At 38.5% G+C, this 27,734-nt stretch overlaps 2 protein-coding genes across 2 annotated transcripts; both read right to left on the reverse strand.

Moving 5' to 3' along the window:
• Nucleotides 1–11,752, reverse strand: LOC117936151 (serine/threonine-protein phosphatase PP1-beta catalytic subunit-like; the record flags this gene model as incomplete). Its single annotated transcript, XM_034858972.1, has 8 exons — nt 11,492–11,752; nt 7,000–7,131; nt 1,727–1,957; nt 1,523–1,627; nt 1,253–1,324; nt 904–1,055; nt 210–344; nt 1–90 (listed from the first exon to the last, which is right to left on the reverse strand). Coding segments are annotated over exons 1-8 (969 nt in total), but the record flags the coding sequence as incomplete, so codon positions are not given.
• Nucleotides 11,753–12,492: 740 nt separating this feature from the next.
• Nucleotides 12,493–27,261, reverse strand: plb1 (phospholipase B1). Its single transcript, XM_034857462.1, has 43 exons — nt 27,000–27,261; nt 26,307–26,353; nt 25,417–25,480; nt 25,216–25,279; nt 25,079–25,113; nt 24,451–24,517; nt 24,200–24,248; nt 23,696–23,761; nt 23,540–23,605; nt 23,397–23,452; nt 23,146–23,215; nt 22,940–23,047; nt 22,742–22,795; nt 22,283–22,351; nt 21,972–22,058; nt 21,829–21,889; nt 21,681–21,739; nt 21,151–21,224; nt 20,994–21,037; nt 20,433–20,541; nt 20,245–20,296; nt 20,009–20,089; nt 19,163–19,228; nt 18,958–19,058; nt 18,793–18,874; nt 18,525–18,629; nt 18,344–18,439; nt 18,160–18,231; nt 17,987–18,064; nt 17,851–17,911; nt 17,700–17,758; nt 17,196–17,263; nt 17,065–17,108; nt 16,822–16,921; nt 16,684–16,735; nt 16,465–16,545; nt 15,532–15,597; nt 15,216–15,310; nt 14,853–14,934; nt 14,333–14,437; nt 14,099–14,194; nt 13,924–13,998; nt 12,493–13,844 (listed from the first exon to the last, which is right to left on the reverse strand). The coding sequence occupies exons 1-43, from the start codon at nt 27,058–27,060 to the stop codon at nt 13,548–13,550; spliced, it is 3,324 nt and encodes a 1,107-aa protein (XP_034713353.1). The 5' UTR covers nt 27,061–27,261; the 3' UTR covers nt 12,493–13,547.
• Nucleotides 27,262–27,734: the final 473 nt, after the last annotated feature.

A 27,734-nucleotide genomic window follows, 5' to 3' on the forward strand; every position in this document is an offset into this window, starting at 1 on the left:
GGCTTGGGTGGTGCGGGGTGGGGTGACCGGCCGACCAGAATTTACACCACCATACTGATACTTGGCTTTCTTCTCTGAGGGCTTTAGGATCTTTGAATAAAGAAACATGAACACAGACACACACAGAGAAAAGATGCATGTGTGAGTGTTTTCGAGATAACGTTATCGAAAGCAAAAATGTACATGTGTCCCTAATAATTTTAGACTACCTGGAAGGAGCACATGAGGGATTCATCAACACTCATCATGCCGCCTGCATTGTCAAACTCCCCGCAGTAGTTTGGAGCAGAGAAAAGTGTGACCAGTTGGCGTTTGGCAAAAAACTCATATCCATCCTCCACAACCTGTTAGAAGACACATGACATTATCCCACCGCCTACAGCGATCAATAACAACAAACAGATCTTCAACCACCTACACCTCAATCAATATGAAACGCTAAAAGCGAAGCCAAAACATCTAAAGTATAACAGAAAGGTTTTGCATTCCAATGTTGACAATCAATTGATTTTAGTCATCTATCAGGTGAACGTACCTGATACTAGGGCCTTAACTGCAAATGGTTCTCTTTCTCTGTGTAATAATATTTTACATTAGGAAAAACATGAATAGATAAGAACTGAGAGCTAAAGTAAAGTTACAATGAATGGGGGGTAAAAAGACATACACTTGGCTACACAAGGTCTATTAATATGTGGTATAGCTCTTGTGTCTGTGTCTTTGAATCAGACCCAGTAATTACTTGTGCCGAAGACACAAACAAATTGAGGTCAGCTATCAATAAAGTGCACGGCCAACCAATCTTAAGTCTCCTAAAAAAAACAAGACCAATGTGCTTGCCATACACTTCCTGCAATCCCATTCCACATCCTGGCTCTCTACCTTCATTCCCCTCATAATTACCTGGTGGGCTCTGCAGATGAGGTCCAGGTCGTGGCGGTTTAAGAACTTGCTGACCACGTCTGCTCCGAAAGTGAAGGAGACCCCGCGGTCATTCTCTCCCCAACCTTGTACATCCTTATCTGGGTCTGACCACAACAGGTCACACAGCAGGCCTGAGACACACACGGAGAGAAGGAGATTAAAGAGCTGAAGGGAGAGCATAGACAGGCAACGGGGGCACAAATGTGCTAAAGATCCAGCTGACTTTGCTGACGCAACACAGAAGATCTACCGATGTAATAGTCATTCAGTAAGGAAAACATGTACGAGTGTGAGCTTAAAAGTACGTGCAATCACATAAATACAGTACCTGTATCAGGCACGTCTGTTGGTCTCATGATCCTGCGAATCTGCTCCATTGACTGCAAATCAGGCGATAACCCTAAAATAGAAAATAAAGAGGTTACATTTCTTTGAAATTACCAAGATTTTATTTTGAAACGTGGCCAACTAAAAGTTCTGGTTTACATTTGGGAGGAGGAAAGAAAATACATGCCAACATTTTTCTTACAATTTTGTTCTCTTGTACTCATTGTGATATTATGACATTAAAGGCTTCATATCTCATCTTATCCTTTACCTCCATGGCAGCAGAAGATCTTCTCATCAATGATAGCAGCTATGGGGAGGCAGTTAAAACAGTCGGTGAAGGTCTTCCACAACTTAATGTTGAACCTGCGCTTGCCTGGTGGAGCACACAAACACACATTAACAAAACCAAATTATATAAGTGCTTCAGGGCTGTTGGAGTATGTGTGTCCAGGGGGAGTTAACTTCAACTCACACTCATCGTAGAAGCCGTAGATGCGGTTGATGGAAGCACACTCATGGTTGCCCCTGAGCAGGAAAAAGTTCTCTGGGTATTTAATCTTGTAGGCCAACAGAAGGCAGATGGTTTCCAGGGACTGTTTCCCTCTGTCCACGTAGTCGCCCAGGAACAGGTAGTTTGCCTCTGGAGGGAAACCACCATACTCAAACAGCCTCAGTAGATCTGTGTATTGCCCATGGATATCACCTAAAAAAGCGGGTAGGAGACAAGGGTGTTAGTTTGACCATTTAGTATGCAGTCACGAGGACAGGGTGCTTAATAGGGCTGGGACCATATGCTCTTGTCCCAATTGGATTCTTTCAAGATACATCAGATTTAGAATCAGCTTTATTTGCCAGGTATGAGGACACATCCAAGGAATTTTTCTTAGGAGGATCGTTGCTCACACTGTGCTTCCAGACAAAACAACCAAAACAAAAATATACACACACTAATATATACACACTCACACAATATATACATACTCTAAACAGAAGAATAGAGGCTTGAGTGAACAAAGAGTTCAACAAAAATTACTGCCAGTTCGATTTCTATTGCGATTTGATAGTATTAAGTAGAGATTTTTTTTCTCCCTACTTTAACAAAAACAAAAGTTGAATAATACACTTCTAGAGACAATATATCTTCAGCCATTTCTAAAAACTGTAAAAACTGTCTAATCACATGCCAGTCTAACAATTAATTCATTTGTAAAGAAATACATAACGTTTATTTTTTTGCAGTCGTTTAGCTGGAAACAGATATGATGTAGTCGCTGTTTGCGGAATCGTATAAAAAGACAATATTTAGGTGAATCACTGGTAAATACAATATTTCAGCAAAAAAATAAAATAAATATATACGATTCTAAGGAAAAGATTTGATTAAAAAAAAATTGTCACACCCCGGGCCCTAGTGCTTAACTTACACTGATTACAGAGATAACTACTTATAGAAAGAAAAAAACAAACATTCAAAGAATAAAGAAATAAAGAAAATGGAGCGAAAGGGAGGAGATTATCAAAAACACTGGTGATGAAGTTTGTGGAACAAACAATAAGACTTAGAAATCTTGAAAACATGCTAGAACACCTTCAGAGCAAATGCGGGTTTGATTTGATTTTCAAAACACAGCCAGACATGTAGGTTAGTGGGGATATATGACTGGGCCTATGCTTTAGTGGAACCACAGCAGCAAGCATACACACCTAAAATGAGCCATTCCAACTGCCACCAGATCAAGGCCATGGCCCATGGGAAATGAGCAACAGCAGGAGAGAATGCTGACAATCCAGGTTAATCACCAAAACACAGGACACGCATACACATATCCACACCAACTAAATTCAATTTGAACAACTCTCCATGGATTCAGGGTCAAACTTGTCTCTCTTTGATATCAGTCAGGCAGTGATGTGCTGGAGCAGCTCTTACCAACGCACAGGATCTCTGCAGGGGAGATCCACTTCATCACCAAGCCAAGACCTGCTTCCTTTTATATCCTCTATCACCAATTTAAGAGCTGCTCTAATTTAGGCTAAGTTCTTCAGACACAGATGACTGTAGAGAGCATTACGGAAAGACAAGGACAATAATAACAGTCTTTATTGTGACCAAAACAGAAAGTAAATTAATGTGCCACACTCTTTATTTGGCAATGTTTCATTACAAGATGGCACCAAATACAAATTAAAATGAAATAGTAGGCCTTGTTCAGCCGTGCAGAGTTCGGCCTTGAGATTAAAATGACCACCAAAACTTATAACTTTATATCATAAGAATGGCTGGCACGATTTGTTTCTATTCCATGGTGTCCGACAGTGATCTAGGCACCAAAACCCAAACCATGACTGGCATCTAACCTTTGTGGCAGCAGGCCTATACTTATTTTTGCATGTGTCTTAGGATGGCATGCAAACACACACTTTTCGCTTGCATGTGAATGATTAAAGGAAGAGTTCTGATGTTTGAAGTCTAGCATTGTCTTATACCCGGTGCTCATGTTGTGATTAGCTGGGTGGTTTATGTTTCATCATCAATCATTTTCTTTGCCCTGGACACGCAGCCCCAGCTTGCCATCTAGAGTTCTGATGCAAGTGCTGGTAATATTAACAACTTCACAATCCTTTATATTAATAATACAATTTCAAAACTTTGATGAAACAAGTCAAAGTATTAATGCAGTGCTCCAGCAACATAGTTCAGGTTACAAGCTGTCAGTATGATATCAAGAAAGCTTTTTTTTAAAAATGTCTTAAATATGACTTTAGTTGTTATTTACAAACGCTATTTTTGAGTTTTAACTACTTATGGGACAGTAGGTGGAAAGTAGGGGTCCATGTGTCAAGTATTTTACAAGATTTCCATTTTATAGATGATAAATATTATAGGATTTATACCAGTTGCAACAGTGACACTGGTATTGTTTACACCTTCTGAGACAACTTATTACTCTTTCAGCTACTTCTTCATCCAAATTAAAGCCAGCAATTCAGTTTAGCATCAGCTTTTACAAAAACACAAATTACCACAACTTTGACTTTTCAATACTGGTATTATCCAAGTTTTTTTTCTTTTCTTTTAAAAAAATCATTCATATTAATTAGAACCATTACTACTTTTCCACATTTTCCTAAAACTGCACCCTTTTCTCACACATTTAAGGCAAGAATTCAGTCTAGCAACAGCTATTCAGAAACTTAAAAAGATTTCACTTTTGTTTCGTACATTATTCAGATACAGTTGGAGGGGAGTGAACTTTGTTAGAGCAGGTTTAACTTCAGCTGAGCTGTAGCTCTACAGTAAAAACTGGATAAACTACCACCATTTAATTGTCTGTCTGTTTGAAAATGTAGCCAGAAAGACCCATAAGGTTAGTTATCTCAACTCCAAACACTCACAAGAGTTGCTGCATGACTGATTGCATATTTTGTTCACCAAGACTGGCTTTCTATGGGGCTCCCGCGCACCCCCCTCCGCCTGCCCTCTCACAAGGAATTGTAGGAGGACAGTGAATTATTTACTCAGCACTGCCTCTGCAGTGTCAAAACAGTCCGAGAATAGCAGCACAGAGATTTACGGTGTAAAAAGCAGAGCAAAAGGCTGAGAGTTGAAAAAAAAAAAAAAAAAAAAAAAAAGGAGTGCTAGACCTGAGGTCAGTGTTACAAATCAGCATGATTTGTCTCAGAAAACAAGAAAGCTATGGTGATAATAGAACCCTACAACAATAGGATGCAGCAGTGCATCTTACGACTCCCACGTATGCAGCCCATGTGTGGTACAGCCCATGTGTGGTACAGCCCATGTGTGGTACAGCCCATCTGTGGTACAGCCCATCTGTGGTACAGGGTTAGGTTAAGATGAAAAACAACAAACACAGTTACCAGCCCATACCTGTAATATAGTCTGTCTTTGCTGTTCTAGATGGCGTGACACTTGCATTAAAATCATATTCAAACAAAAGATCTACTTTACACCTAAAGAAAAAAAAAAGAAAAAAATACTACCTAACAAAATATTTATCCATTATTATTTCAAGCGCTATTTGAAATTTAAAAAACAATCTCCTCATAAATACTTATGATACACTTGTCAAACATAAACAAAATATACAATAACAACACCTACTTAGAGTGTGAGAGTCCTGATTTAACGGAATGTGATGGAATGTTAAAAATTAACACTAATTACTTCAGTGTGAGACATGAATACAGGCTGCCTTGGATATTCTGCTCAAATGTACTTAAAAGGTGCTCTATTTATCTATTATATCATTAACTTTAAAATAAGAGACTTCTTGATAGGGTTGCACGATATTGACCAAATGTGATATTGCAATAATAAGCATGAACATTGCGATATTGGTATTCATTTCAATTATCCAAAGCATATATATAAAAACACAAAAGTTATGGGAAAACGCATGAAAATAGAAGACAATAGCTTTTACACATCCAAATATAAACATAGCATGCATGCTTGTGTTCTTTCTACAGCAAATTTAACACATTCTCACACATAGGATTTGATTATTATCACCCGTGTCACTGCACAAGAAACAACGCTGTCAACAACATTGTGGTAAAGAAATCCAGTTTTATATTATTCTGTTTAAATAAATGCCAAACAGAGTAAAAGCTGCCGGTTTGGGCTAAAATATGCCATTGGGATTACAGTTACCATGTGAGGGAAAGAGTAAGTGCACAACCTGATCCATGTGGCCCTAGTTAATAATTAAAGGCAATCACTGTTTGGTTTTTATATTCAGTGCTGGTGCTCTGAAAGACGTCACAGCCATGGGTTAAAGGCAAGTAAATAGTCTGGCGATAAGGGTTCAAAACAAACAAAGAACGTAAAGGAGCAACAAGGAAACTAATAACACTACCTTAAACTCATGCATATTTTATGTGTCAGGGTTAGGTATATGTGTATAAAGGCAGACATTTGGATAAAATCATTGTCTCAACCCTCAATTTGACAAGGAACAATATTGATTGGACTTAATCAAATTACTGCTTCCCATTATCACTTTTATCACTTGAAATCCAAAAGCTGCCATCTGAGGTTGACACAGTATTAGGCCTACACAACAACAAACTCAAAGCCAATGTGTGTGGGAGGAAACTGATATAAGTACAGCCACAAATGAACTGTGTGTAGTCCTGAGCTTATATGTGAGCTTGTGTTCTGTATTAAGGACTGGCACATATATTAGACAGTTCTGAATTGTTTGCTGTTGCCGCGCTACACTGGAGGGAAGAGATAAAGCATGTGGCAGTGTGCCAACAGAGATGGGCAGGAGCCAGCTAGAGATTGTGATAGTGGTAGAATTTCAAATGCTGAGAGGGAGTTCACCTGCAAATGTGCACTGCTTTGCTCTCCTTCAGTCTGTCCATATTAAGTGTGTAAGACAGAGCTACACAAACTATACATTTGCCTGTCCAATTCCCCTTTATGTAAAAAAACACACACACACACACACACACACACACACACACACACACACGCACACGCACACGCACACGCACACGCACACGCACACGCACGCCTTAATATATGACCCAGGCTGAGCTGAGGCAGTGTTTTTCGCCCTGGTTACATAAGTAAACCTTTTAGTTCAGACATGCTTTAGAGGAAATGTCATAGTAGTGTTACAGTATGTTGCACAGTACAGCAGGTTATGAGAGAGTGAAAAACATGAGGTTGTAAGAAAGTGGCCTAAAACAAGTCCAGAAATGTACAACACTGACCACAGATCTTCAGGGGTGCCTCAAGCTCCAGAAGGATGGGCTGGCTGAGGAAGATCTCCCTGGATTTGATGCAGAGACCTCGCACCTCTGCCTCTGTCATCTGGACTATCTTCCCTGGGCGACATCCCCGTACTGGAGAGGAGAGAAAAGTCAATGTCAGTGCTGTCAACATCTGTTAGCATCACTGACACACTTAAGAAACCCAGTGCTTGGACTATGAGCCCTTAGCAGCCTGCATCTTCAGTACTGGTGTGGGCTTATTGGCCGTGTAGTTGCACTGTTAGCTTAAGCCTACTTTGTGGCGTTTGGCCACAGCTTTGGGAGCAGATTCATCTTACAATAATGAAAAGAAGAGAGAAAATTGCAAACATTGGCTACACTCAGCAGTTGAAATAATCAGAGGTATGAAAAGTGAGATTATAGATAAAAACAGCTTCCCTGCTATGGTATCTAGTGGTCTGCATAAGACTTGAGTGAAGTTCCATTTAGTTTTAAAAGCCTGGATATTATATATTTGCATGGTTAGTGCAGTGTTTGATAAGTGTGCTGTGTCACTATATTACTACCATTACTACCAGGAAATAGCAGTTGGAACGGTACCTTGTGGCTTGTGTAAGGCAAGTTATTTTAAGTTCCATCTAGTTTCAACAGTCTGCATTTTATCTATTTGTGCTGTTTGGTAAAAGATTTGACTGACTGATTAAGACTGTAATGCTTGTTTTTAAAGCCTTGAATGGCCTGGCTCTTGCCTAGATCTGTGATCTGCTAACTTTAGCCTGATCGCTGCTTGAGATCCTCTGGGAAAACTCAGTATCCTCTTTTTGGAACTCAATTTTATTTCACCCCATTTTTCTTAACTGATCGTATTTTTTGTATTTATTTAATTTCTTTTTTCATATTTCGGGGGATTTTCTTTACTTTTGTTTTAACTGTAAAGCACTTTGCAACTTTGTTTTGAAAAGGTACATACAGTTATTATTGCTATCATTAACTACTTGTGCTCTGTCACTGTATTAACAGAGTAAATAGTAACTGGACAGCACTTAAATAGCCATCTTCGATTCTGTCTCAGTGTGGCGTCACACAAAGCAAATAAAAGCATTATGTAAAGATGAACCATTGGCAATGGAAACAAAAGTGATGAACAAATCCATTACTGAAGAATTATGTAATAATGAACCATTTTGGTATGGTGCCTTCTAGCTAGACGCCCACTAAAGCTAATAGCCTAGCAAAACAAATGTGCGTTAGTGAGAGAGGAACACTTTTTTTCTATTTGCCTTTTTGTTTGGATGACTAATTATAGAATGACAAAACAAGGAGCAATTCAAAATGGATTAACTGATGTATGGCATCATTTCCCTATGGGAGCATTTCCCTAAGTTTAGGGCATGCATTTTTTGTGTGCATACATAACGAATATGTGTGCATTCACATCCTAGTTACTTACTCACATGCTACTTACTCATACTACCTTACTGTCAACGTGTTATTAGTAATGTCATCCAAACAAATCGGAGATAAGTGAGAGAACCAGAGGAATATAGCTTCTCACAGATGGTGAATCTGAGGGCCAAACGCTATTCTAGGGTTCCACCAGCCTTAATCAAGTGTTGCTTTACACCATCTTTATCATCCATCGACTGTATGTGCAGTGCTTCACATCCACGCACCATGCACAGTGTGAAGCATAACATTACAGAAAAAGGACTCTTCACTCAACGGCCTGGCCTCATTATAGCTCAGCGAATTAAGCTTGGATGCTTAGCCTCCCCGGCTTTAACACTGAACTTTTACTGTTCGCACTTCTGCAAACTCGAAATTTAAAAAAAGATTACGTTCTTAAGAACACTGAGGGCCAAAAGGATACAATAAAGCAATGACAAGGATTTGCAACCATCATAACCCAAATCACCGTTTGTCTCAGTGTGACTGTACAAGAGTCTGGAGAAAGCAGCTCAGTGTTTCTTAAGTTGTTGTTTTTTTAAGATTATTTTTTGGGGCTTTTCCATTTATTTAAGTTACAGTGGATAGACATGAAAGGGGGAGAGAGATGGGGGTTGACACACAGCAAAGGGCTGCAAGTTGGATTTGAACCCGGGCCGCAACAGGTCTCAGCATACATGGGGTGAACACTCTTACTGGGTGAGATAAAGGCAGCCCCAAAGGGTTTCTGAAGTTTTAATTCCAATGAATAAGCACTCTCACCGCCACTTGGCTGTTCCTCAAAACCGGATTTTCTCAGACAGCAAAACATACAAAAAGCTATTATGTGATGTTGAGATGCAAAATACGGACTAAAGACCTTCCAAATTATCAGTCTCTTGTTATGGTAAGTCTGTGCTGAACATTAGAAATATCAACAAAAATATGTGTACGTGTTTAAGACCAAAGCTGGCTTTGTTCCAGCTTCCAATCATAATGTATTCATTAAATAAAAAAAGACAGATTCAAAAGCATTGAATACTCGCTTTCTCAAAACAGACACACACTGGGAAAATAGGAACCTGGATTAATGAAAGGTACAAGCCAATTTGAAAGCCTGGCTTTGGTTTCTGCTAAGTTAAAGGGTGCATTTTCTTAGCTAGTACCAGTACACATTGAGCATATGTTCTTGGTTTTCAGTCCAAAGACCTGGACTGATCCAGAGTAATTTAGTAAACAAAATCCACACCCCAGTCATAGTCACCAAGAAGCTGAGTTCCATACTGGCTGCGACATTTTACTAGGAGACATTTCTTATCTGCAGTACAGAAAATCCCAAAAGGATGCAATTCATAACGTCCATTTATCCTAATCATTAAATATGTGTGTGAGTTCACGCCATTAATGACAAAGCTAAACTATTATGTAAGAAGCCTATGAAACAATATCATCAAATCAATTAGTCACGTGTAGTGACTTTATTTAACAGCATGAAAAAACAATCAGCATCTTGCGCCAACAAGATCCCGGCAAATCTGAATACTTACGACCAACGCCAAGTCCAACTTATATTTGAAATATGAACCCAATCAACAAGTCACTGCAGTCCAAGCTGAGAAACAAATAAACACAGTGTGTGAAGAATTAACAAGCCCTACAGCTGAGAAAAAAAAAAGAGCTTCACGAGCAGAAAATAGAGAAGAAGTTGATGACAGGATGTGAAGCAGTGATATGTTATTTGTTTTTTTAATTCATTTCACTATTTGGGTAGGAATGCCAACATAAAATGAAATCGAGAAAAACACAAGCCAGCTGCAGTGTAATGGCGTGTCCCAGCATTTTCTATAAATAACAAATCTTAGCATTTCAACACTGGCATGCTGATGTCTCATCGCCTCCAACAGAGTCACAGATACTGATGGAAAGTATGCCAAGGACAGCTGATTTTGCCTTAGTGGTCTGGTCAGACTCAAAGGATATATCACAGGGGAACAGAAAACTCCCTGCCTTCTCTTGATTAGATGGCCAACATAAAAGTATTTTTGCACATCCCTCTCTCTGCCAAAACCTGGTCTTAAAACACAACTCAAAATGTCCTTTATTTACCAAGTAAGAAAGCAGGAACGTTGCAATACGTGTTTTGCCACCTGTACCTTATACTAACACAGATAGGCATTTCAAGGAAATGTGTGCTCATGACCTTATGCGCAGGAGTGCACTGAATCACAGCAAGACACCTACAAACCCAGGAGTGATACAAAAAAGTTAAAATTACTTCACAAAAAGCAAACTACCTCACAACTCTAATTAGTCAGTCTATGGTGTAGTAATACGGGCATCCAATATTAGATGAAAGGGTGGTCCATATATTATTGTTAACGTAGGCCTATTTCTATAGATTTAACCAATCAGTCAAAATATTCCCCATTTTCAATGTGACATACATAGATAACGAACAGTAGCTAGCTATATCATAACAACTTAGAGCACCGTGGATACGGGGCAAAACGTAACCGTGTCAAGGGCAGAGGTGCTGGTGAAAATCGGTATTCATGCCTTTGATTGACACATAAAAAAAACTATCTTACTTAGTAATAATGTCCATAACAGTTACAACCGTCAGAGCCATGACAAATGATTCTGGGATGTCTTTTATTGTTGTAACGCACAGGACAAACGTCCCAGCCCTTCCTTCTAGATACATACCCCGTAACGTAACTAGCTACATCAATTGGACAATAAATGCTAGAACACAGCAAAAAAAAGGCTCAGGCACAAAGGCTAATTACATACTAAAGTAAAAACCGCGACATAACAAAGTTACTTGGCAAGAGTAACGTAACAAATACCGCGAAAACGTAGAAACGTAGGCGTTCACCGCTGGCAGTGTTTATAAACACGGACAGCTAGCTAACCGTTAGCCAGAGCTAGCCGGGGATAACATCGTTTCAATTTCCTGCGTTATGAGACGCAACCGCGGTAGTTCCACAATACAAATCAAACCAGGCTTAATGAACATAAACAGGTAAACCCGTCTAACGTTAGAGACTGTATTGAAATTGTTCACCTTCCAGGAGCCGAGAGATGAGGCTGTCCACGTTCAGTTCACCCTCCGCCATCTTCAAACTGATGTGGTAGTGTTGGCCGATTTGATTCCCTTTAAAGACACCAGGAGGCGTTGTTGTCAAGAAAACAGTAACTGTCGATGACAATCAGAGAAGTATCTAACCATCTTTATTTTAATTCAAATTGATTTAATCATGACTTTAGGCTGACAAAAATACTGTATATCCTATGCATAATAACATCTAGTCTAGTCTCACCATCCAACATAATAGACAAAAAGTCGACTGCAGACTGTAAAGCATTTATTCACAGTATTTTAAATTAATTTCACCATCTGGTAGCCAAAATATAACGGCGTTACAGACGATCAGTCAATTGCAGTCCCTGAAGCAATGGTGTTATTTATTAGTAATTAATTTCACCATTTGGCATCACTTTAACCACCTTTATGTTAATTAAAAGGAATTTATGTGTGAGTTTAGGCAGAGAACCATGCTTTACATGTTTTGCTTAATCCAACTAGTCTCACCATCCAACATACACGTTATTAGTTTAAACTGATCTAAAATATAAGCAGTGGTGGGAGAATGATTCAGATCTTATACTTGAGCAGTAACTAGTAGACACAACGTAAAGGTACAAGGAACAGTTATGCATTTAAAAACTTACTTAAGTCAAAGTATGAAAAGTCACCTAAAGCAGCTTAGTTAATGATGCATAAATGTGTAAAGAAGCTTTTTAATGCTGTAGACGGTTCAGGTGGAGCTAATATTAACTATGTTATACGTTGGTTAGTATGTTTTGTTGGTAAAATCTAAATCTGCAATGCAAGTAATAACTTCAATTGTCAAATAAATGTAGAGGAGTAAAAAGAACAATGTTTCCCTCTGAAATTTAGCGGGGTAGAATTATAATACGGAAAAAAATGAAAATACTTCAAAACTGTAGTGCAGCAGTTGAGTTAATGTACTTTCTATGACTGTATTCTTGCAACATAATCAACAGAAGCAGTCGGTGGCTTTCATCACTCTTAGGAGGTTATAAAATAACCCCTCTTATGTTTTATCACTGGGCTATCTCATTGGTGGTAATGATGACCGTAATACATGCAGGCTGATGTGTACTGGGATCCCAGCAGAATCATTTGCACAATGGTGTTATGTGTAATTTATGATATGGTGATATTCTAGTTTCCCTGTGTATCTAAAATAAATACCATTAAGCTGTAATGGGGATGACTTCCTGTACATGCAGGCTACAACATGTCAGGACTGGTCATTGTCTGGCTGTTCAAATGTCCATTAACATTGCTAGGTTACAGTTTGTACTGTATGACCTTTGCAAATAATATTTTCCAAATAACCAAACACTATTACAATTGTTACAATCAAAGACATTAAGATGCAAATAGCCACACATTGTTAGAATCCTATTTACATCTACAAAGAGTGTACTAGACAACATTTATCTGATGTTCCTGGTTAAATGTGTTATTAAACACAGTATTGAATTCAAATAGTTTCATTTTAAGTCAGGTCCATTTTATTCACACAGCCCAATACCACAAATAACAAATTTGCCCCAAGGGGCTTTACATTCTGTACTGAATGCAACACATTCTATCCTTAGACCCATTTAATAAAAATGTAATATATAACAGCAGTAATATGTTTTTAGTCATTACGTCTGCACAAATAATGTACTGTTTGCGGTGGTTGGTGACTGCATTGTCTCATTAAGTCAGTTGTTAGACCAGCTACAACATTTACATCTACCTGATGAGGTTTGAATACAGGACTTATAATGGAGTGTCACCCGGTTGTCTTGTTTATTGCTTTCTCAGGTGAAGACCAGGTGATGATCCATTTTTCCACCTTTGCATCCAGTAATGTTTCTCTGGTTCAAGGATAATGATTACCTTCTCTAGTCTTTTTTATCATGTCTTGTTAAGAAAAACTGCATTATTATCCCCACAATTAATTAACATATTGCAATGGTGTTTTGTAGTTTTGATCCTTGAATAGTGCATTGTAAAAAAAAACACAGTAAGTAGCATTTTAAAACACAGTGCCCTTCATCTCCACTGCAGCTGTCATCATCTGCTTGCTTCTCTTGGCTCTGCGGGAGAGGAGGAGCCATGTGACTCCCCAGCCAATCAGAAGACCTGTAACGGCCAGCACAGCAGCGAGCCACACTGGTACATTGTCGGTGCATTGAGGGCTGAGAGGCAGGGCTGTGCTGTGAGTTGTGGGTGCTGTGGAGCTGTGAGGTGAAGCTGTGCTGTGAGTTGTGGGTGCTGTGGGGGTGGTCAAAGTGGGAAAGCTGTTCGCCTTTGTGAAGATGTAAGGATGCTCCTGGAACAACATTTTACAGATTAATCACAAGAGGGTTAGCAGTAGCATGTGAGACATGCTTGTGTGGCACCTTTCTTACCTCACTGGGGCACTTGATGTTATTTCTGGAATTTGTGAAATTATTGTATGCCTGTTTCTTATCCACTGGCTCCAACTAGTGATAAAACAGAGTACATCTTTGCTCAGAACATGAATATATTGCAGTGAGATGTGGTCATTCAGAAAGACTTATCCACAGTCAAACAGGGACTTACCATGTTGTTCCACAGAGCTGTAGCCATGTCAGCATGTCCCCGTTCACTGAAGTGGAAACAGTCCTCAGAGAAGTAGGTGGTGTCAGGTCTGCCGTCCTGGAGAAGAAATAATACAACATCAGTGTTAGTGGGAATTGTTTACTTTTTGAGGGGAAGGTTTTGTTACTGTCCTAAAGCTAATGCATATGCTTGTGTAGAGTGCAGTAAAGGCTCAGGGTTACGTGAAAGACTTACAGCATTCAAAGGAACAATGGTGTTCCTAAAAAAGGGCTGCAGGACCACAGCAAAGTCCTCTCTCTCATCGTAGCGGCTTCCATATACCAATTTTTCCGTCTCAATCTGAAAGAAAGACCACAAGTTCAGAATCTATGAAAATGCTAATATTTTCACCTCAAATGTTTAACTACAAAACATAAGGTGTATCCTACTTTACTGAGAGATAATGTTTCTACATCACACTAAAGTATGTTGCACGTTGGACCATGATTGGCTTTCAAACTAGTTGTGATGTTCGTATGAACACGTCTTAAACTCAGAGTCAAGGTTAGCACAGAGAAACCTCCCCCCTTCAGCAGATGAATGTAAAACACAGCCATCTAGTGCCAATCTCTGCACATACATTATTCTGCAGAGCTCGAATATCGGAGTGAAATAACAACAAGCAAAAACCTTTTTTTTTCAAAGGTTTTTGAGTGCAGGGGGGACTAGATACTGCTGGTCACACATTTTTGCCTCACTGTCCTAGTCTGCTGACCTGTAGTTCCCGGTTGATCCGTTTTACTTCAGCCAGCTCTGGGGAATCCTCTCCTGCTAACAGGAAGCAAGGGCAGACATACCTAAGGACCAAGGGGGAAAATAAACAGCTGATCTAGGCAAATACAATGCTTTTATATATGTTAAATAATCACTGAATCAATATAAATTGATCCTTTTTGCATAGTACATACATCTACAAATTGGATTTGTCATTGATTCCTTCATGTGGTGTCCTTTAATAATCATCAGATTATTATGTATTTCTTTTCTGGATTGACGAGCTATTAGATCAATATTAAAAGAAGCGCTGTTGATTCAAAAGATCCAATCTGCTTAGGACTGAGTAGGTGGATGGGTATACTTTTGTAACACACTGCACCCGAGACTATCTCGTTTGATCCTGCGAAGGCCTTCGATTTCTAGGATCCCCAACACATTGACAATTATCCTGGGAACCTATGGTCAGAGAGCAAGAAAATATGACCTTAATGCAAATCCAAAGAGTCAAATTCAGAACTGATTCCTTTATCAATAATAATTTAAGGGAAGTAACGTGAACCTCTTTATTATGGGAGACAAAACTGCACACTTTTAGTTTTATTTATTTTCCACTCCATTACAGTATTTTTTTGCAAAACCAACTATTATTTATTGGAAGATAACACCATTTATTTTACCTCTTTGTAGAGCATATCCAAGCTTGTCATCATATGATGGATGTAGTTCTGAGGTGACAAAGAGGCCTGTAGTTTTGAGACGAAAAGATTAATAAAATTACACACAATATACAAGTCCTTTTTATTAATCCATGTACTCTCATGTTTTTGTGTTGATTTAAAACTCTTCTCTGTTGTGGCCACATAACTATTAAGGCACATTTAAGAGGAAACCGGCTAAGTGTGCAGCTACAAAGTGCAAATCAACCATCATGCAACATGTATGAGTGTACGAGCAACAACTAACCCTAAGCTGTCACTACCACAGTCTCAGAGCTCATCTTAAATTGATGTCGTGCTTTGATATTCTGCTTCAAAGCACAAACCCTAAAAAAGAGTACACTGTCAGTGGTGCGTGAGGGGAGTAAAGCAAGGAGAGAGAGAGAGAGCGAGAGAGAGAGATAAAAAAGGAAATGGAGGCAAAATGAGAAAGAGAGAGAGAAGAAGGCGGAGGGAGTGAGACAGAGACAGGATGAAGAGAGTCTGGGTTGACCTCTGTGTTGTTTATGCCTGGTATAGAACAAGGCCTGTCCCTGTGCCTCGTGTGCTGGTTTATTGCAGACAGAGATAGCCGAGATAGAGGAGGATGGGGGGATGTTTTGACAGAATGTGCCCATTGAAAAGAAACCATGTCTGCTCTCATCTTACTCTGACACAATAAAACAATTAAGGGAGGGCTGCTCACAAAGCTTGATTATTCTGCTACGGTGCGTAGTCCCACTAGGACAATGATATCATGAGATGGCGCTACACAGGGCATCACACAACACAACAGGATGTTTGACCACTGTGCTATGGCAGGAGAATTGTTTAACTGAGGAGAGTGCTTTGAAAATGCCCTTCATCCATTGGATCATCCTCCTTGTCCTGTGACCACTTCTAAAAGCAACTCACCCGGTCATTGCAGTACTGACACAGGTCATTGCCTCCAATGAAGAGGGTCACCAGCTTCCAGTCATTCTTAAAATCCACCGCCTATTTTTGTTCAAATGATGAAAAAGGATAATTTAGAAAAGAGAGATGGAACAAAGAGGATGTTTTTTTTCTTCTTGCGCATTTAAATATGTCACAAAACGGTGCATGCGTTACTATAGTACCATATATTAAACTCACAGAGTTACTCTTCATGGTATCAATAAGGCGTCGGACCTGCTCGGGGATCCCTCTGTGTGAAATTTTGTGCACAAGATGCTTAGAACATAACACATGAAAGAGAACCATTCAAACCTGATAACAGATCAAAGAACTCACGATATCTTAGCTCCTGATACAGCCATGTTGAAGCCAGTCCGTAATTTCCCTTGTCCCAATGACACTCCTTTGATCTCAGGATTGAACTTCTTAAGGATATCTGATGTAAAAAAAAAATATATATAAAAATAAAGTAAGGAAATTACTGCACATGAGACAAAATTTTGGTAAAGTCCAAATCTGCCACCTAGTGGTGATTATATTCATTCGTTGACAAGAGGACAGATAAGGCTTGGGACTTACTAGGTAATGTCGTGACAGTCTCAATAGTTTTGTCTCCTCCAATGCTTTTAAATGAAAAACATACAATAAATAAAACGATTACAATACAATGTGAAATTTGTATTCTGTATGTAGTGTGTGTAGCCTCTGACCTCCATGCCACCCCTCTGTACTCAGTTCTTAGCTGCAGGAGATTTTTTGCCTTAGCACCAAAGCCGGCCTATATGCAGAAAAAGATGGATGAACTACCCCAAAATGTGTCTGTTTCTCACTCTGATCTATTTAATTAAAAATGCTATCTAAACTACAAAATACAAAATATGTCAACCTGGATTTTGATGATGCACAAGACAAGAACGTGCTAAAATATATAATATATATGAGTATGTGAAGAAATTGACAATAAAGCTGACTTGACAAGAACATGCTATAACAGCACTAATAGGCCCAAAAGAAATTAAAATTGGTATAACATTATTATAACTTGCATGAACAAATCTATTCCATATTTCAGTATGATTATGACATCATTTGTTAAAACACTTAACGTTATGAGATGCTATTACATTTTCCGACATTCTTTTGTCTATTAGCAAGAATGCAAGGAGATGTAATTTATTTGTCACTTTTCAAAACAGAAAAGGGCCATAACCTACCGTTATAGAGTCTCCCAAAGCCGCCACCACTTTGATATCTGCTGGTCGTAATCTGTGAGCTGACAAAAGATCAACGTGAGCGTATTTTACATCCAACCTCTCTATTTCCCTTTAGGTCAGGTAGTACCTAAGTAACAGGTTTTGAGCTAACCTGAAGTGGGCACAGAGTTGGATGGAGCTGTGTTAATGCAGGAAAAGTCACTGCCCCAATTCTAAAGAATGACAAAGATTTGTTATACCCTTTTGCTTAATACATCATGCATAGATAGACAGAAACTATGACCTACTGTAACAGGAGGCGGAGTGGGGGGAGGGCCTGGAAAGGTGTAGTTGCTGTTGACAGCAGTCCTAAAAAATGGGTTGGTCTGGTAAAGAAATAATCATAAACACATGAATACACACAAATGATGAAAACAACACATATTATATATATTGTTTTTTGATAACTTGTTGGACTCACCTCAGAGGGACACTTCAGATCAATGCCAGTTGAAAAGTCTTGTTTAAAGGTCTTGTTGCCCACTGGCTCTAACTAGAGATTGTAAAAGACAATGATTTATTAATATTTTCATATAAGAGAAAATAAAAACCATGTGTGCCAAAATACACATGTAGGAAATGTTGTGTAATAAAGCAAATCCTACCATGTTGTTCCAAAGAGCCTGAGCCATGAGAGTGTGAGCCTTCTGGCTGAGATGAAAACAGTCGGGTGACAAGTATGAGCGATCAGGCCGGCCATCCTTTTAAAAAGAAGGGACAGGAGGGAAGACATTTTAAAGTTACTCAAATAAATGTAAACTTCAAGCAGTGTTTCAGGTGTGTTACCTCTAACTTTGGAAGGAAAATCTCCCGTAGGAAAGGCTGCAGCACCACAGTGAAGTTATGGTGTGTGTCGTACCGCCCAGAGTCAATTAGCTCTTTCATAGCATGCTAGATGGAAATATAAAAAACCAAGAAAAGAAGAGGTAGATTTTTCAGTGACAGTGACAGTCAGTTTGAGTTAACAATGTCATACTGATGATGATGATAATTTAGTCCCTAAAATAGGGGTTAAAAGCATTTTTCTCCCTTTCACCATCCCTAAGTCTTGTACCTGATAGGCTTTATTGATGTCAATGGCCTTCTGAAGTTCAGAGGAATCTTTTTTAGGCTTTAGTATGCAGGGGCAAACTAAACTGAAACACAAACATCCAAAACTGTTAAATAATGACCTGGTCAGTTTTTTCTTTTCTTTTACACAACCAAAAAAATCACTTACTTTACAAACCAGGTGGGACAGCCCAGAGTTTTATCAGCGTGCAGATCACGCAAAGGTACAATGTTTAACACCTCTATCAAATTGACAATGGCACGAGGCACCTGGAAAATACAAAACATCGTTTGTAGGTGTTGTCTTGTCATTTGGATTATGACTTGGAAGTTGTTAAAATACGGTGAGGTTTGTGCCAACCTATGAAACATACTTCACTATGGAGTATGTCCAGAGCTTGGCGGATTTGACCGACCACATTCCTGGGGGAGAACAATACCTGTGGAAGAAATGTTTCACATCAAATGAAACCTGTAGGCATACATAGGCAACTATTTCAGTAATGAATTCATCTTTTCAATCAGTGAGTCCATTTTTTTTTTTTCAAGCAAACATTTGCTGGTTCCAGGATCTCAAACGTTAATAATTGTTGGTTTACTAAGTATTAGTTTATGATAGATTTGGACTATTGATCCCACAAAACGAGCACAATATATAAATTTCAGGTCTTGGAAATTGTGATGGACATTTTACTGTATTTTCTGACATTTTATTGACAAAATGTAAATGTGCTGTATTTATATAGCGCTTTTCTAGTCTTAACGACTACTCAAAGCGCTTTTTACATCATACAGGGAACATTCACCATTCACACACATTCATACACTGTGGCCAAGGCTGCCGTACAAGGTGCCCCCTGCTCAACAGATATACACTCACACACATTCACACTCCGATGCATCGGGGTGTGAGGAGGCACCCGCTCTACCACTGAGCCACAGCCGCCCAAAACAAATCATCATTATTGTTAGTTGTAGCCAGAATATTTTGGGATTATTGTGGATTTCAAAATGACAGTAAATTACATGTATTATATATTGTTATATATTATTGTTATTATATCAAATAAATCTTAAACAACATTGTTTTAAATGTCAACAGATCCTAAATCTATATGTCTGAAGATAATGTAAAATTATCAAGCAAGCAAAGCATAATGCCAATGTAAGTACAAAATATAAAATCCTGGCAAAAATCTGGATTTAAAAAAGGTGCTCACACTGTCTGTGCAGAAGTCACATATGTCGTTGCCACCAATAAACATGGTGATCACTTTCCAATCGTTGTTGAAATCAATGCGCTGTAAAGGAGATAAGAGGTGAATGTTCTTTTAATTTGGTAATAGTGTACATAAAATTGAGACAAAGGTTACAATGAGAGCATATCTGCCTGTATTGTTACCATAGAAATAAAATGAAATGTCTATGTCTTCTACTGTGGTTTACCACTGCTTACCGAATCCTTTTTCATTTTTTCCACAAGGGCGCGCACCTGGCGTTCCATGTCACTAAAAATAGAAAGGTTAAATGGTAAAATTCTTGTTCTTTCCTAAGTTCTGCTGAGGTTTTTATTTATGAAGAATCATTTATAATTCAAAAGGTAAGTAAAATTAAAAAGTAAATAGTACTAGAACTCTGACTGACCCACTGCTGGCTCCTGCCACAGCCTGATTGAGGAAGGCTTGATGGGAGTTCTCGTTACCAATTCCCTCTGAGAATCCAGTCAGCGAGGGGTTAAACTCTCTCAGGATGTCTGCATACCACAAGCACAGGGAAGATCAGAAAACAATATTTGGAAATTACACAATTGTGCACGCTCTTATGTTCATGTACAGTCATTAAAATCACAGTGGCAAAAATATTGGAACAATTAGTACAGAACTGAGCATGAAAGTTTGTTCCAGTAATATATTAAAGTCCACTTACTAACTTATTTTGTTTGAACCTCAACTAAAGATTGTTTTTGTAAAACCAGTTGAATGTACTATGGTATTCTGTGATTTATTGCATTTCTGTAGTATTGGTTAAACAATTTACAGCTTCTGATACTTTATTTCAAAATGTTAACAGCTATTGAAGAAGTGGCCTATTAATTTTGATAATCAAAAGCATCCTAAAATGTATTTATTATTTAATGTTTTTATTTTGGGCAATGCTATAACATTTTATTTACATTTAAAATAATTAAATAAGATACAAACATACTTGGCAAAGTGGTCACACTGGTAATGTTTTCATCACCACCAATGCTGAAAGTGGAAGAAACAGCTTGTTAGTTTCAAATACAGCTCACAGAATAACTGTTGAAGTATTTTCCTACACTACCAACATTTGAGCAAAGGTTTACCTTAGCTTATCTTACCTCCATGACAGTCCTCTGTACTGATTAAGCACTAACAGAAGGTTGTCCGTCTTTGCGCCCACGCCATTGCCTGCCTGCAGAACATCACGTGAGATTGAGATTGAAAGACACGTTTTTATTGAACCAGTAGCGTATCGCAGGTGTGGGGGTCACAAACTTAGCAAATTTCTGCAAGTTATTTCTCAGTATTTTTTTAAGATTATTTTTTGGTCATTTTTAGGCCTTTATTGACAGGACAGCTAAATAAATGTAAGGGGAGAGAGAGGGGGAATGACATGCGGCAAAGGGACGCAGGTTGGACTCGATGTCTCAGTATTAAAGTTAAATTTGGAGCTCCTATTCTTTCTAATTAGGCCTTATAATCTAGTCATAACTCCCAGTGGTGTGTCCCTTGGTGTTTGTGTTTGTCGTCCTGTACTTTATACATACTGTATATCTGGATTGAATCTATTTGTATGCCTTTATTTATTAATGCCCATTTGGATAAGTATATTTTTAGAGCACAAAAGTAGGAAAAGGGAAACACTCACTGTAAGAGAGTCGCCTACTGCTGCCACCACCTTGATATCTCCAGGTCTGAGCTCATGAACTACACAAAGAATAAAGTTGTTGGATTGTACTACATTTCCCAAAATACAGTAGCAAAGAGAGAGCTAACAGAAATTCTGTTTTTTTTACCTGAAGTGGGGGTAGTGGGAGATGGACTGCGGTCTGTGCACGGTATCTCAGTACCCATAACCTGCAAACATACAGTGCGTTCCAGTAAGTTGAACTGCCTGTCATTCTACACTGTAGTTCTGAAGTTGAGATGAAAGACTTACAGGGTCTGTAAGTGTCGATGCTTTGCTGTAAACTTTGCCCTCTGTGTCAGTGGGGGAATTCTTCTGCGTCTGCAGGTAAGGCCGTTCCTGGGATGGGAGGGAAAAAGAAGTTGCAGTTTTAACCAAGTCTGTATGTGTATCTCTATGTGTTGTACTGGCTGTGAAAACAAATATCCCTCTGGGACAGTAGATCTAAATCTTATTATAGTATTAGATTTAAAATCTTGATTTTGATTATATCTTGAGCACAAAATGCTGCTGCAGCTTTTTTTCATTTCTCTGTAGCAGTGTTATGGGATGGTGTGCCTCACCTGGGTGGGGCAAGGAATAGAAATGTCGCTTGTGTCCATGACATCTGGCTGACCTTCCGATGGCTGTAACTGGAGGAGGAAAAGTCATGATTGGTTGAGATATTAAGTTACAGTGGGGCCATTTTGTGCAGCGTCAAACAAGTGCTGATTACACAATTCTTTTATCTGCATATAGATGTTAAACAAACAAAGCTGGGAAAAAGTAATCCTGTAGGAAAATCTCATTCTCAATCTTTACATCTCTTATCTAATCTCTCTTCAGAGTTAAAACATGCACTGTAATCATTGTTACTTTTCCTTTAAGAGATTACGGTGACCGTTGGCTAATTTTTACAACAGAGATGTCGGGGTCAATTTTAGTGTCAGAAGATATAGCTCAATGGCGAAGGTTTTCAGCGCCTAATGTATACATTAGTACACTGTCATTGTTATATATGACTTTGGATAATTATAACTTACCAAGTTTGTCCACAGCTGTAAAGCTAATTGGTTTAGGTCAGACCATGTGCTCTCCTACAAAAGAACACATGATATATGCTAATCACACATTAGCCATTGCATGCATTGTTATTGGAAGGAAGGCTGAATCATTTACATTATTTAGTCATAGTAATGTTGATTATAAGTGACATCTGGAAATAGGTTTTCTTTACTTACAGAATCTGAGATGGGTTCAAGGATAACTGGTGCAGCCTGCAGCACAGCAGTGAAGTCTGCCCTTTCGCTGTGCCACTTTGGGTTTTCCAGGACATGACTTAGAGAGTCCTGAAAACCAGGCAAATAGATATATGTCAAGTAATTAGGTATATATGATTTAGATGAGCCACAGGCACACAAACACAACTCATTTACATGTATTGTACCTGCAGTGTTTTCAGAAGAGTGGCTTTATGTAATCGCTGGTTTATGCTTTTGTCTCTTATGCAGTCACACCTGATAGAAAATAGAAAGTAAGGACATCACTGCCACACGCATTTGACAGTAATCCGGATCACAACACTAAATTACATACATGTAAAAAACAGGGTTTACATCATGTCAAAATAAATGAGTATATAAAGTTTCTACCAGGTATTTTGCGAGATTTGTGATACCTAAAATTCAAAACACTCACTTGTCTTGCTGAGGATTTGTGCTCCAGACCACAACGTGAACTAAACTGTGATGCAACTGTAAACATACACCCAGTATATTAGTTTTTTTTAGGTTTTTGTTACCTGTTCATGGCAAAACTGTATTCAACAAAAAGTACAATACCCTTTTTTGCAACAACTGCAGAACCGCCTCCACTTCATGCACTACAGCTTTAACATCTGCAGCAACCTGAAACACAAAGAAACACTCTGAACAACTGTTTACCAGCTTGCATGTATGCTACACCAAACAGGATTTTGTTGTAGTGAGAAAACTTACATGTGGTGAGCAGGCACACATTATATCTGCAGAGACAAACAGCAGCCCAAATTTCCAGTCTGTCACCTACACGATACAAGACAGAGCAGACTCAGCAAACTCCATATACTGTGAGATGCGGGTGAAAGCTTTGGAAAAGGAATGACATTTACCCTCAACATATCCTGTTGGGTGTCATGGAGGCCTATAATCTAGCCCATCTTACACTGGCTGATCAATCAGGGTACACTCTGGACAAGTCAGGTCAGTTAGCTTAGCTTAGCACACTAAATAAGGTAAAATAGCTAGCCAGACTCTGTCCTAAGGCAAACCATCTGCCTAACAGCACCTCTAATGATCACTTATTAACCTGATGTATTTGGTTTGTTTAGTTTCACAAACATTTAGGTGTAAAAGTTGTGGTTCATGGGGGAGTTTGTCTTAAATGGAGGAAATACAGATTGTACACTTTGAAATTGAGAGACTTGTTAACTTCTGTGCTATTAAGAGGTGTGTTATGTGTACCTGATGTAAAAGGGAGATAGACAGTTCCTCAGCTTCCTCCAACAAGCTTCTGTAACACACACACACACACACACACACACACACACACACACACGAACACACACAAACACACAAGTAGAGTCACAAATTTAAATGAACACACCCGCAATATCCTTAAACAGCATTTAAATGTATGACTGTACATGTGTGGTGTGTTGTGTGTGTGTGTGTGTGTGTGTGTGTGTGTGTGTGTGTGTGTGTGTGTTTGTTACCTTGGCTGCAATGAGGGCTTAACCACATGCTGAGTGATCACTTCAGGGTTAAACATGGACAGCAACTCTATTAAACACACAATTGTATAGACTTCAATCTACAGTATGTATAATTCCTTACAATATAGTCGGACGGTGGGTTGTGTTGCACTACGTGATAACTGCTGTCTTAACAAAGGAAGCTGTTGGAAGCCTCCATTACTCTAATGTTGCCAGCATTGTTCACTTTTATGTGAATGAAGGTCAACAACCTGTGTTTATGGCCCAGTGTCTTATCCTTACAGATAAACTCAACATAACTGTAAAAGCTAAACTCTAAAAGCTTTTCTTCAAAGTTTGCTGTGTATCTGACGTTTACATTGTCCTGACAACGACTTTATTATAGATCTGAGAACATAAAAAAAGAAAATGTAGCATTCTGAAAGTGCAAATACTTGTCTGGAAAGATTATGTATGATGTATTCATAACTGCCGTCGTCCATAGATAGATAAAATGCAGTAGGTATTATATGCAAATCAAACGCCAAAATCTGTCTTATTTAGATGATTATACACCACTTCCTTTCTACTTGACTGTACAAACACTCAGTTGAGAGAAAGGCATGTGGGTGAGAGTTAATAGACTTACCAGTGACTCTATTGACCACTCTGGATGCTTCAGCCCTAATGATGAAGACAGACATGTTGTCAGACTGAGTGAGGGCTAATAAAGGTTTCAATATATTATTACTTAAGAATAATTGCATTGTAAGTGTGGCTGTCTACCTTTGTAAGAGCGGAATCCCCATGCTATAAACAGCTGAGATATCAGCAGGTCTGAGAGTATGAACTAATGGAGAGGAAGCAGGGAGGGGGGCGTTGTGTTATACCAATGTCATGGTATAATACAAAATAACATGTTTTAGAAAACAATTTAATTTAAGTCACATGAATATGATTATTGATGATGTTTGCTGAGTTCAGTACCTGAAGAGGATGGGGATGAGGCAGCAGGTGTAGGTGAGCAGAGTATTGGCATGTAACTTCCTGTCTGTAGCACAGAGAAACAATTTCTCAGACTGCAACGGTATATTGCTGTTAGGAATTAGCACCGACTTTAATACTAATAGGCATTAACTCCAAAGTATTGAGTATCGAAAAAATTCATGTCATTCAGTACCATATTTCAATTCCTAAGGAGAAAATCTCATCAGCGTCGCTCAGCCAATAAGCATGCAGCATGCTTATACCAGGCTCTAATTATGCTTGCAATGGCTCACGTGCGTCACACAGATGTAAAGGAGCTGAAAATATATTTTTTCAAAGGCACTGTAATGTGGAATGTTAAAATTTATTTTTTAAGATAAGATAAGCCTTTATAATATAAACACATTAAACATACCGTTAACCTACACAGAACATAATCATACATTAACTCATCCAATGCTTCAATGAACATCTAATAACCACACAACCCCCCCCCCCACCTTCCCTCACATTCACAGAAGAATAGAAGAGAACCCACTGTTAACTCATGCAGTAGTCAACACCTTCTGTACTGCACAATGCCCAATTGCATACTATCATATAAAAATTTACAATTTTTATTTTTTAATTTATATCTATCTATATCTATCTATCTATCTATCTATCTATCTATCTATATATATATATATATATATATATATATATATATATATATATATATATATCCTATCATTGCACATCTTATAACCATAATGTACCACAAGTCTTATTTGTCTTATTTCATAAAATTAGTAAACAAGTAGTGATCGGGAAACGGTATCAAATTCACAGTATTGGTACTGGTACCAGTATTGAGTATTGTAAGTATTGTAATTACTGTCATACTGTACCTTCTCTGGTGGTAGTTCATTTTTTTGTACATCAACGCTGACAGTATCTAAATGTGACAACACAAAAAAAAATAACTTAATACATTTCTAAGATACCAATATAAACTCAAAGAGGGACACTTTCACTTAACATTTAGTTAAAAAAATTGCTAATTACGTTCAAGAATAAAAAACACTTTCATCCTCCATTCCCCCTAAATTACAGCATTTTATTTACACATAGTAAAGCTCTTTTTGGTTGTTAAACCATGGCGGGACATTTCTGTAAATATTTTATTATAATTTACTTTACCTTAGAGGACAGTACTGATTAATGATGACTTTACTTTTATAATTTGACTTTGCATTACAAACTAATTTGTGCATAGTACACATTTATTGCATATGTAACTGAAAGGGTCTTTATACGAAGCTCACACAAAAAAGTAATGCAACATGTTTGTGGATAACAGTTACTTTCATCTACATTGTGGCAAATGGCCGATAAATGTGAAATTAACAGTGTGAAAGTGTGAACTTAACCACAACTATCTTTTAAAAAAAAGCAGACTGGCTATTCAGTTACCAAGTAAGTCTGATCTCTTCCTGACTGTGCCACCTCTCACCTCAAGGTCTGTGACTACAACAAATAATTGAAAGTACAAACTTTATCAATGCATGAATGTTAATATAAAACCATGTGCTGCACTTTACCTGTAAACTGAGTGCAGGATCCAACAAGGGCTGCCAGAATCAGGAGTGCAGATCTAGTCATGTTGTGGTGAGACACTGAGTACCTTCCACACTGAAGGTAAATATAATTCCCTCCTCCTTTTCCCCTCAGCCTCAGAGAAAGAATGACTGCAAGCTTTCACTGATTGTAAAAGTTCACTGTACCTGGAAAGGGTTTGGAGTAGGAAGATACTTCCCAAGAGGGCAATGTGTTAGAAAGCAGAGAAGAAGAGGACAACCACGTGTTGTGGTTGTCCTCTTCTGTAGCTCTGCCAGTGTTTGTCAATGTGTATCTGTGTCCCCTGCAACTTTTTTGTAGATCTAAACAATGCACACATGTTTTGCAACAGACCAAACTAACACATTATCGAAAGTCAGTTAAATGTTAAGTTATGTTTATGGCTCTCTTACCCAATCATTAATCATAAAAAAATGTATATCACGTTTAGATGGATTAAAAAGACTAAACACAATCCTTTGTGAACCAAACAACTATATTTGGGTTTCTTTACTTTGACAGCCAGACAGTAATACTGTTTATCATAATATTGTCATGGACCCTGCCTTTTAGGTTAGTTTAGGCTTCCAGCCAGAGCATGTGCAAAATGTTTGTGTATGCAATTTCAGCTGTGTGGCTGCCCGGAGAGGATTGGCCCGTGTGATGGCTCCGCCCGCTTACATGTTCCAGTCCATTGCTGTTGATTGGTGCAGTTGGTG

The sequence above is a fragment of the Etheostoma cragini genome, chromosome 20 (genome assembly GCF_013103735.1).
Source record: "Etheostoma cragini isolate CJK2018 chromosome 20, CSU_Ecrag_1.0, whole genome shotgun sequence".
Classification (NCBI taxonomy): Eukaryota; Metazoa; Chordata; class Actinopteri; order Perciformes; family Percidae; genus Etheostoma; species Etheostoma cragini.